The sequence below is a fragment of the Dermacentor variabilis genome, chromosome 1 (genome assembly GCF_050947875.1).
Source record: "Dermacentor variabilis isolate Ectoservices chromosome 1, ASM5094787v1, whole genome shotgun sequence".
Classification (NCBI taxonomy): domain Eukaryota; kingdom Metazoa; phylum Arthropoda; class Arachnida; order Ixodida; family Ixodidae; genus Dermacentor; species Dermacentor variabilis.
Window position 1 is genome coordinate 209,481,593 of NC_134568.1, and position 12,036 is coordinate 209,493,628.

General features: G+C 46.1%; 1 protein-coding gene across 1 annotated transcript in view; it reads left to right on the plus strand.

The window, feature by feature from the left end:
• LOC142591875 (annulin-like) overlaps positions 1 to 11,514 on the plus strand; it is a 109,474-nt gene extending 97,960 nt beyond the window's left edge. Inside the window, exons 18-22 of the mRNA XM_075703963.1 lie at positions 1,817 to 1,962; positions 5,048 to 5,192; positions 7,341 to 7,501; positions 8,371 to 8,510; positions 11,181 to 11,514. Coding sequence (XP_075560078.1) covers positions 1,817 to 1,962; positions 5,048 to 5,192; positions 7,341 to 7,501; positions 8,371 to 8,510; positions 11,181 to 11,370 — 782 coding nt within the window. The 3' untranslated portion in view covers positions 11,371 to 11,514. The remainder of the gene's footprint in view (positions 1 to 1,816; positions 1,963 to 5,047; positions 5,193 to 7,340; positions 7,502 to 8,370; positions 8,511 to 11,180) is intronic.
• The last annotated feature ends 522 nt before the right edge of the window (positions 11,515 to 12,036 follow it).

Genomic DNA, 12,036 nt, shown 5'->3' on the forward strand with positions numbered 1-12,036 from the left:
AGTACCGGGCTCGCCGCGTTAAAGAAAGGAAATGCGGACAAGACAGATGACGATTATTGTTGTGTGGCAAAAGGGTGTGATTTTGCTTAAGAGTGTAACCCGCGGACTATCAACTGGTGGCGAAAGCGGGCTTTTCTGCATAACTCAAAAGTCTCGTGGGCAGCATGCCGTCAAGAGCAGGGCAGACGTCAGAGCAGAGCACAATAGAGGTGATTTTTACTGCGCCCATTGAAGGGCGAAGGTGCTGAACTTGAAACCTTTTACGCCTCACGAAGGAGTTGTGGCGTAAATAGAGATTTCGTTTATTAAATTGAAGCTTTCTTAGTGGGCCCTCCCAGGCTTTCCTGACGGTGGCTGCTGCTGTCTTGCCGAATAGGCGCGTGACTCACGTCGCGTAGCATGTGCGCGCGAAACCACGTTCACACGAGAGCACGTGTGCACGCGCCAGTTTTCATTGGACCATGGACGCAAGAATAGAGCTGAAAAAAAATATTATCCAACCACATTACCGCCTTCTTTTGCGTCCTACTTCTCTCAGTAGCCATCTGTCCGCCCCCCCCCCCCCCCCATTCTTTCCTCTACAAACACCACTGCGTCAGCGTCTCGCAGTGGGCATTCGCATGAGCTGGCGCTTGTATTTCAGCTTAGATTATGGACGGTGTCGCACGTAAACATGAAAGTTGCATCAGAATAATGTCGTTGCCGGTACGGTGCATAAACGTGAATTATGCATGGCATTACACGTTGCACAGATGACGATAAGAACAACTGATTCCAACTTGTGCGTTGGATCTGCATAATTACTATTTATATTTGCTTTATATACACTAAAGAAGGTGAAAAAATAGAGCAAGTGTGACTTCTGGTCGAAACGCTGCAGCATGGCAGTTTTTTATAGCAACGTATACTGGCCAAAATGTGTTGGCGGGCTAGTTGGTTTGAATCCATGATAGAGTGCGTATGCTAGACTGAACGAGGACGTAGAAAAAAGCGCTCTCTCTGTGTATCTATTTCTTTCTACGTCCTCGTTCAGTCGCGCTCACGCACTCTATCATGTATACTGACCGCTAGTTAAAGAAAAAAATGCGATCCATCGCCGATAGTAACCTGAAAAAAGTAAATCACTGAATCATGTTCGAACTTTCTTTGATACAGAATTTAAGCGGCAGTTTGGCTAACGACATGCGCATCTAAGTTGCGAAAGTCACGACGCGCTTCGGTAACAGGAGGCCGGAACAGCTTTTTTAAACTTGAGGGGGCAATACAACGCCAAGTCAAAGTAGCTCGTTCGTAGATTTTCGAATCGGCTACTTCTACAGACTCACGTGGCGTACAATTAAGTCACTAGCCACGTCCACAGTTGTTTGCGTACAATAAAGTTTAATTCCATAAAGAGGATAACTGTTTCCTGACTTTTCACATAAACGAGCCGTGCCCATAGCCAAAGGTGCGTCTTCGCAAATGGACTGAGTTTATCAAAACCATGCATACATGCCGCTTCGCGTGTCACTGAAGCTATGGAACGAGCGGTGGGGCTCTCGTAGCATACCCAGTGTCCGAAAGTTTTACGGAGTAGCGAAGACATTCACACCGTAGTGGGCCAAAGCGGCAATGGTGTGCTGCAACTTGGAAGGAAGCTGCTACTTCGATCCGAGCCCAAGTTGGTCGCGTTTTGTCGGGGTCGCATGGGAAAACAGCCACGTATTGCCATCTATGTGCACATTAAACACCAATGAACATAGAGAATGCTCTAGGCCGGAGCACGCCAGCGTACTTCCTTCGGTCCTAACGTAGTGTGTGTCTCTGGCGGGCGCAGACACACAAGAGGAGCGCGACGCCATGCTGAAGGCCCTGCGCAAGTGCAACCACGCCTACTCCCGCTACTATCTGAACGAGGAACTGGAAGACGTCACGTTCGACTTCGAGCTTCTGGACGACATCGTCATCGGCTCCCAGTTCACGGTACGCTGCGCGCAACAGTAGCCCACCATGGAGATGCTTATGCGGACCAGCTTCGTGATTTGTGGGACGTAACACGAAACTTTGACGAGGGAAGCAATGGCATAATAGGCAATGGCATAATGGCAATAGGCAATATTCTAAGCAATGCTTAGAATACTATTTTTTTCATGCGAACGCAAGTGGCATTGCTCGTGGTCCTTCTTGATTTTTTTTTGTTCTTGTCACTATATAACTCTCCCGAAAGTTTTCAAGTAAAAAGCTTTCTATTGTGTGAAGAGATGTAAAAAGAAACGAGCAGTGCGCGACAGCCTGTCTGTAGCATGATTTCCTGTGGACTATTTATGAGGTGAAGCACTACCTGTTTTCTCCCCAGTTGATTGCATACTAAACATAGTAAACGTCTTCGCGTTTTTCGACGCACATCGGACACTTCGGCTCATTCGACAATAGCATTTTGCATGGTGAAAAGGGACGGCGAAATGCACTTGTTGGTTGCTAGTTTCAAACATCACTTACAGTGCATACAATGACAAGGGATCAAAAGAACTCTTTTGGTCCCTTGTCTTTGTATGCGCTGTAAATTATGTTTGAAACAATGGAATACGAACTAGCCCATACCCAAACCTTGGTTGTTAGTCCCAGTTTAATCTTCTCCACTGGCAGACCTCCACGGTGTACTCAGATGCAACAAAAGAAGAACACGAAAACAGATGTTATGCTTGCTGAAACAAAACACTAAGGAAACAAAGGCAGGAGGACTGCAGGGCTCGAGCCGGTGGTGGTCGCATCCGAACGTCAATGTCGCCGGAGCTTGTCGCCGGATGGGAGGTCACAACGCGTACTCGGCAGATAAACGCCGCGATTCGCCAACGTGAAATGTGACCGCAAAGAGGAAAGATGAACGTTGGACAAACTAGTCTAGCATCTATCTTGTGCGCGTACTTCTGCTGACCGGTCAGTTTCGATGGTGGTGAAGAAATGATGTATAATGGTAACAACTAACAAGCCGACCTTTTCTTTTGTCTAATGCATTACATACTGTATAGATAACTGGAGTAGAGAAGTCGCATCGGAGAGAGAGAGAGAGAGAGAGATAATGCTTCTTTGAAAAATAAAATTGCCTGTTGTCATCCGAGATATGGTGTCTACGATCAGCAAGTTACTGGTGCTGGGGACGGCTAGTTGTACCCTGGACGAAATTAATGTGCGGACATCGATTGCAGAGCAAGGTTTGGGCATCCTATCACGGGGTTGTCCAGCTTTTCCAATGAAGGCACTTGAAGGAGGGTAATATCATACCTGTCTACCTGTGAACTTCAAAATTCGTAAAAGTCCCGCGGAAATGAAGAAAAGGGGGCGGGGGTACGGCACGAATTGTTTTTAAATTTTGTCCCTGAGCGTACACTTCTTGTGGGATAAATGCGTACTTAATTAACGATGATCTTGCCTTTCTTGTGTGCTTATTAAATATATCTTGCGCCACCCTATCCTTCAATGCTTCTAAACCAGTTTTTTTTTAGCGAACAGTATCTATTTTTCGTATAACCTGACGACAAAATTTTCAATTTACAATTTCGTAAGCTTCATGGAAAAATCGGGAGAGTTGGCAGGTATGGAGCGGGAAGAGGTAATATGAAGGGGACCAGTAGGTGTGAAGAGCGTTGGAGTGACCCCCACATACCTGACAGGATCGACAGCCGCGACTCTGTTCGGAAGGAGATGCTGCAAAATTGAAGCTACCCGGGTCAAAATTGCGGTGGTTCTTTTATTGCTGAACGCAAACTTGCCTTCAAGGTTTCGCAATGTAACAACCTGGGCGGAAATAGTGACTCTATTCACTCTATTTAGTCGAAATGCTTCTGACGGATGCCTCACTAGAGGGAAGAACGAGGCTATGTTGGCACGACGTCGTGAAAACTGTGCCAAGCATTACGTACAGCACACACGTTATGACCCACTGTGCTCGTTGTGTGTGTGTGTGTGCTCTTCGTATTTGTGTGCGTGTGTGTTTTAGAGCGCAGCTCTTAGGCATCCGTTTCTGCGTTGAGCGTCGGCGTCTCTTGGCGTAACCGAGCGAACGAGCACAGTGAACGATGAAAGAGTGAACGCGGAGCACAGCTGGGGATGAAAGACGGCAATAATGAAGAGAGTGCAAGGAGGAAAGTGCAGGAGGATGGTGAGGCAAAAGAGTGAGAAAAAAAGCATAGTGCCGCGCAAGACGGGTTCTGCGGCGACGACCGCTACGAGATGGCGCCAGAGTAGCACGCCGACGTCTGTTCACCGATGACATCCACCGATACCATATATGGAAACAAAGCGCTGTATGAGCGGAGGTCTGTCTGCGGCGGCTGCTATGAATTGCGCCCACGCGTCACCCACGCGCTACCTCTCGCAATCTCCCTGATAGCGAAGCAGCTCGCGCCACACTTCGCTCCGTTTGCAACGTCGCGCAAGGGACAGATTGTCCGTGCCAGCCAATATATCGCGAAATGAAAACGCGTATAAGCTGTGCCCAATTTCTCATTACGGAGTATCGTAATCGTCGATTAATTTTATTTTGTAACATTTGGCGCATTTTTTACGTTGACAGATGCTGTAGTGTGATACAGGAAAGAAAAAATTTTCTCCTATGTCCTCTTTTTTTTTGTACGTAGAGAACGAGGCCACAAAAGTACGACAAGAAAGCTACACGTGCGCGCACCAGACCCTTAGCCAGGCCTGAACTGCGGGCGATTTCGCTTTCCATTCCAGCGCATGGTTTAATAAATTTATTAATCTATTAAAAATACTTAACAGCACCTGTTAGAGTGCACCTATGACTAAATGAAAAAGAACAAAAGAGATCGTACCGAGGGAGACTGTGCGGACATGTTTACTCCTCAAACCTTTTGTGGGCGGCGGGGTTAATGTGTAGTGGCTGGCCAAAACAGCACACGAACTCGGTAGCGCTTCCGTCATTTTGCACGATGGTAACACCAGGATATAATAAGTCAGCAAGATGTAATAATATCTTATTGCCACAATCTCATGCGTCAAATACGAACAGCGAACTACTTACTGCACGTGCATCTGCCATCCTGTGCAGGTGAAGCTCAGCGCCAGGAACAAGAACCCGACCAAAGAGTACTCGGCACACGTCGTCATGCGCGTCGAGAGCACCCACTACACGGGCAACAAGAGGAAACTGGTCAAGAGCGGTCAGTTCGATATCAACATCAAGCCAAACTCGAGTGAGCATTCCCTCCACCTCTGCTTGTCTAATTTTGTTTATTTCTTATTTCTTTATTATACCGTGTGTCCCAGTCAACGTTAGCCATGCTGTTCAGCGAAATATAGATATAAAGAACATGGTACAAGATGAAATTATATTACCTACGGCGTTCGGTCGTCAGAAGTCTGACGATAGTAGGCCTGAAAATTGTATCTGGCACCGTGACTTTAAATCTTATTTCTTTTCATTGAACAGCTCGGCTAACGTTAGCTGCGACGCTATATATATGATTAGTCCAACGCCTCTTTCCTGCCCATCGCCCAACCGCTGTCAGCTCTTCTTCTGCAATGGCGCACGAACGCTCTTATTCGGCGCATGGTTAGGGTAGCCATTGTCCCCCTGTGCCATCTAAACACAGTGGGGCCGTGCTGTATAACGCTTTCTCTCTCTCTCTCGCTTGGAGTTTGTCGCCGTGCGGTTCACTGGCGTCCTTTGCAACCGTTGCGTTCGAACTGCTTAGGCGCTGGGCTTTACTCCCACCATGTCACGTGCTGCGAACATTTCATCCGTGATGTAATCGTGGCGTAATATTGAGCAATTTTGAGCAATCCCACGTGCACCCGAGGCGTCTCCGCAATGACATAGCTGCCGCTGAAAGCCGTGTGCAGTACCTTACACAAGGGGCCGGAACGTTGCCTGCATCTGTGCCTGACTGCCGCGACTTTGTTCACTCCGCCCGTAGTTTTCATAGGTTCTTGATATATTTATGGGGCACAACGCCTGTCAAACAATGAATCAAGTTATGGACGAAATAGGGCCCAAAATGTATTGGGTGATTAGGTTGAGGCACTAGAGAGAAACACCAGGTCAGTTGAGACTGCAGTGGTAGTCTTCTAAAACCCTAACGGAGTTCCTCTGGTGGCAGAGGGTTAACTATCGGAAAAAAAAGGAAAAATGAACGCAACACTTCCGCTCCCAAGTCTGTGGCGCTAGCGATGTCAGTGTTACGTCATGCAATAAACAGTATTTCGTTATCTTTATATGGGTCGCTTTTATGCAGTAAAAGCTTCCGAAGAATGCCAGCTTTAATATTTGCGTGCTGTCGAACGGCGGTTTATTTATTTTTTCTCTGTAGCGATAGACAGCTAGTTACAAGCGGAAGCTAGCCTTCAAAATAAATGGCGTCATGAGAAGCTAGTGCAAAGCTGGCGCCGCCACTCGTCTTCCATTGTTGCGTTCTGTCTGGAGAACCACACCTCAGCCCATTCTATCAATTCTATTCCATCAATCTAGCTTTACTGAATTTTCCTCAACTATCGCTTTGACACAGTGGCCGAGCCAAGAGCCACGTGCTGCTGTCGCCGGCAGTACCACGCATGTATGAGCAGCACAAGAACTGAGGCGGAAATGGGGCGGTAATGCTTTTCAGGCTGTTAAGTACAGAGATACGTTAAATATGCGAAGGTGTTGAGACACTGTTGGTAAACTACACAGTTTGTGTTGCGTTGTGCTTCCCCTAACGATGCTCTCTGTGCTGTCACTAAGCTATAATGCAATAAAATAACATTGCAATGACGTGTTTCTATTGTTGAGCCGTTGACAGAAATAAAGCGACAAATTGTCGGCGGTTGCAGTGGTGAAAGACAGCACATGCGAAACGCATGACCTTGAAGCGCTTGCGTCCCAGAGTGGAGTAAGAAACTGTTTGATTTTTGTTTTCCGCGGCCGCTAGTTTTCTATCAACACTCTCGCTCTGCCTTCAGTTCAGCAGTCTCATTGTTCACGTATCTCAGCCGGGTGTTTTTATTTACTTAATTTTACTCTTGACTGCACGACGACCGATCAGCAGAGAAAAAATGCCTTCCAACTCAGTCTTTTGAATTGTAGTAAAAACGTGGAACCGGCGAAGAAGTTAGTGATTTAGCTCGTTTGTTGGCATGTGAATGCCTCACAACGCATATAAAACAGCAATATATTGTTCGTGATGTTCATTTTGTACTCATTTTGCGTTCGCTTGGTATGCCTAGTTCATATGCCAGGGTGTATGCCTGTGTAGATCATATCGCAACTCTAACGGACGTAATGAAGTACCACTGCGGCGCGGATGTCTTTCTGTTCCTGCTGATTTTCCCACCTTAAGTGTAGTGGCTGTTTGGAATCCGTGCAGGAGAGGAAGTATCCATGGAGGTGACGTACCCGGAGTACGAAAAGGTGCTGCTGGACCAAGCCATGTTCAACATTGCCACGATGGCCACCATCAAGGAGACAAAGTTTGACTACTTTGCGCAGGACGACTTCAGGGTGCGCATGCCCGACGTCAAAATTGAGGTCAGTACTTTATCGCAGCAAGGCGGCAGGCCTAAGTGGTAATAAATAATGAGACCTCTTTCCTACGGCGCTTGTAATAGCCTCGGCTTTACTTTAGTTGTAAAACCCCATCATTAAAATCCAGGGAGCTTGACAACGGAGTGCGCTCCGGGGCGAAATATGTAGCTCGTTTGTGCAAAAAGTAAGGCTAGCATGAACAAGCCTCGGCCACGTGTTACAACAGAAGTGAGAGCGAAGATAATGGACGATGAAACCGTTCTTAGAAAAAAAAAATGCGTGTGACTCCACATTCAGACATCTCCCAGTTCGTAGATTTGAACAGTATATGCAAACCGGCTTATATATTAGGCAAGCTGGAGCGCGGGTTATGTGATGAGAGCACGCGCCTGCAGAAATTGAAAAAGAAAGAAGCTTACCGGCATGAATGTCGCCAACCATGCAGTTGACCCGTCGAGAGCCACTCTTTGCCGCCCGTGCGAAAGTTTAAGGCCGCTTAGAATTAAACCTTACGATGCTCTTTGATTTTTTCGGCAAGCACGCAGCTTCGATGAGCAGTGTGAGCCCTGTATGATAACGAAATGTACGCAGCCGGTTGCCATCAGACTAAACCGTGTCGTAGCCCTGGCAGTTAATATGCCAGGGATGTGACATGGTTCGGTCTCATTGCGAGTATTCCGCTACGAAGAGCATGCGCAAGTGTGCACTACTTCGAGCGCGCTCAGAAATTTTGACAATTTATCACTCTATGCATAAGTCTCTAGATGTCCTCCAAACATCAGGACCAATCTGCTTTCATGCAGTTACCCAGCGGGAAATTTGCCCTGCACGAAAATGAAAGTATATATGCTTACAACCTGTGTGACTTGCAGGCCGATGGTGATGCGATCGTAAAGAAACCACTGGCTGTCAAGGCCTGGTTCAGGAATCCACTTCCAAAGTCGTTGAGCAAAGGATTTTTCCTCATCGAGGGACCGGGGCTTACGGAACCGCTGAGGCTGGACGTCAAGCAGTAAGTAGACTACGGAACACAATTGGGAAGTAGAACGCATCTAAGAGCTTCTAGTCCACTATACCAGAACAAAAATTCTAAAGGCAACAAGGCTTCGCCAGAACGTCCCTTCGTATCTTCATCGTTGAAGGCAGAAATTACAAAAAAAATAAGACTATAGTATTAGAATTGTGCCATAGGTTGTCACCTGTAGTGGCAGACTTGGTAACTTGAGACTCGGCCACGAAAGATGTCGTACCGCTACCTATGAGACTTCCTCGCAGATCCGTGCTCCCTCAAGGATGCAGAAGATAGCGCCGACTTTGAGACTGCCCAAGGCCCAATTCTTACAGCTAGGGTTTCTCTTAGCTGAAATCTCAGTCTCCCAAAGGCAGTCTGAAATTCCAGCTAACAATTCAGCGTTCCGACACCTCACGCTGCTTTGTGGGGCAGAACCGCATGATAAAAAGCAGCCCGCCTTAGCTCCTGCTGCTGAAGTGACTATACGTGTTGATGATCGGCAGTGCGCAAGGTGGCAATTGCAATGGAACCTCGTGGAAAGAAGGAATCACCAAGGCAGCTTGATTTTATGCCACCCTTCTGTGTAAAAAAAAAAAATGGGTTGGACAGCGAGCCGTGCGTAACGAGGTAAATTTAACGAATGGCATGGTGGCGGTTATCTCGTTCTTCCCTTCCACTTACTAACATAAACATCCACTGTAAAGTTCGTAATTAGGAAGGTAATTGATGCACTTAGTTAAATTAGTGATTTGTACTCTCGCTTCTTTCGTACGAGATGTCTGCCTGTGTAGGTAATTAACCTACATTTTATTCGAGTAACTTTTATAGACCTTGTTTTCTAAGCATACGTTTTTTAAGTACACCATTTAAAAAATCATTTTGTACGTTGTCGCTTAAGAGGAAGCTTTAGCTCAGGAGCACCCGCCGTAGTGGCTTAGCGGCCATGATGTTTCGCTGCTATGCACGAAGTCATGGGTTCGATTCCTAGCCGCATCGGCCACATTTAGATGGAGCCGAAGTGCAAAAATGGCCGTGTACCGTGCATTGGGTGCACACTAAAGAACCCCAGGTGGTCAAAATTCCACTACAGCTTGCCTCACAATCATAACGTGGTTTTGGCACGTAAAACCCTAGATTTTAATTAGTTTATCATCGTAAGCATCAAATAATGCATTTTTTTCATTATTTGATCTATATGTCCGTACATTCATTGAACACTTGCTCTAGCAATTCATGCACTTGAGATAGTCCAAATTAGGAGCGCTTTCCCTTGCCGATACAGCGTATTCAAGGGCATGCTCTAAGGGTGTTATAACTTGAGGAATGACCGCAGTGAAGTACAGGAAAACATTCGGGAAATAATGGTTACAGCAGCACGCGCTTTAATACTGGCAGCTGGAAACCCCAAGTGACGCAAGGGAAGCGATGTGGCGTTATTGCAAAGCAAGACATCCTTAAAGCGCGGGATAATACACGTCCTCAGTTCGTATAGTCGCACAAGAAATCCTCTCACGGTGGTCAAGCTAATCGTCATGCTAATAAGACCACTCAAGCTAATTTTTTTAGCCCGGTAGTTTCTATAAAAATACACATGAACGAAGAAATCACAATGTTCGGCATCAAGTGTATCCAGTTTGATAAGCTTTGTTGCATTTAAAAGAAAATGTTGAACTCTAGTGACACTAGGAAGGCAGGGGCTTAATTTTTTGCTTTTTGCTCGTAAGAGGTGTTTGCTATTGGCCGGCGCTTTTCGCTGATTATATGTTCAGCATCCCGATTGGCTGGTAGCCGCTCTTGTGACCAGTTCTAGCGCAAGAAGTTTTTGCTAATACGGGCGGGCCCCGGGGACGAATTCAAAAAGCTTTTTGTTCGTAACAGTTTCCATGGACCGGCTGTCTTTCGCTAATAATATGCCCACCATGACGACTGGTTAGAATTTGCTCTTGCAATCAATCTTTGCGCAAGACCTTTTGATAAATACGGACCTAGATTTTTATTAGGCCGTCAGTTTTTTAAATTTTCGTAAATTGCTAAATAAAAATATAAAAACTTAAGTACGAAGTTTTCAACTCAGCTATAAACAACGACATCACAATTCATGAAAATGCACTTATTTATACATGTTAAACGGCCAAACTTAATGTAATGTACACCACTCTCAAGCATAACACTAATTTGTCAGCAGGACTTTTGTAAAACCTTCGTAAGCATTGTAACAGTCTCACGTACGCTGTAAACTTATATAGCCAATTTGTTCGCTCATGTACTTGAACAGCTGCAGTTTGCAGAACGGCGATATCTGTTTTTAGTGCAACTTTACAGATTTGTAAACTTGTTGCTTCAATTTTTACACACTTGCTCATATTCGGCAATTTTTTTAAAGCATATGAAGTCCTAAATAAAAATACTCCTTACTACAGTTGCTACAATTGTTTTCTTTCAAAAACAACAATTTTCTTTTTTTGAAATTGGTCCAGCGGTTGTCTCATGGGAGCATTTCTGCGTTTTACGCGTAATAGAACAGAAAAGTCGGAGTTAACCTCGAGATAAAGATTCATTTTAAGAGAGAACGAGGGAAAAGCAGTCCATTACCAACATTAAAGCCAAGGTCACCTGACTCGCAGATCCAATTCTTTTCGGTGACCCTCTTGCACGATGTTTCTCTTCCAGGAAAATTCCCCCGGGTGATGAAGTGAAGGTCACCTTCTACCTGACTCCCAAAACTGCTGGACCCAAAGCCATCATTGCCAAATTCAACTCCAAGGAACTGACCGACGTGGACGGCTTCAAGGCCATTGATATTAAGGACACGTCTCTCTTGGAGGCCGCCAGCTTTACGCCCATAGCCGCCACTGCTTGACGACCAGAAGTGCCCGCCGAGGGATTCGAGATTGTTCTTTATTATTTCTTTTTGCAAGACGACAAAGTTATACTTTACTACGTGAGTGCGGTCACTTGCCAAGACGTGCTACTTAATGAAAATTAAACCATTTTCCGAATATGAGCTGGCATTTTGATTCGATCGTATCTACTGCTGACGCTCATTTGTTGCCTTAAACAAACAGATATAAAAATTTGGTGGTAAGATCAGCAGTTAAACGGAATCCACGGCTCGCTATATTGCTTTCCTTGGTCTTTTCCCAAAACGTGGCATTTTTCCCGCTTCTGCCTCGTAGTTGACGCGAACAAACAGCGAGTGTAGCATGCACTGCGCAGAAGGGGGCACTGTAGGACGACTACGAGTGGGCAGTACTCGGACAAGCAGCTGAGTGACAGGAAAGTGACCATCTTACTACTAGCCCAAGCGGCGAAGTTGGAGCACCGAAAGCGGGCCCTGTATACATGGAGGTGTAGGAACGCGCAAGTTGTAGCTCGTCTTGCTGCACCGAAGCAACCAAAATTATCACGATACGTGTACTCGTCATGCATCGAGATAATTTCTGTTACTTTGTCGATACAGACGCGCCTAAAAACCACCTATCGCGGCCGGTGTTGACGGAGATGTTGCCCAGTGTGCTGCCACTTG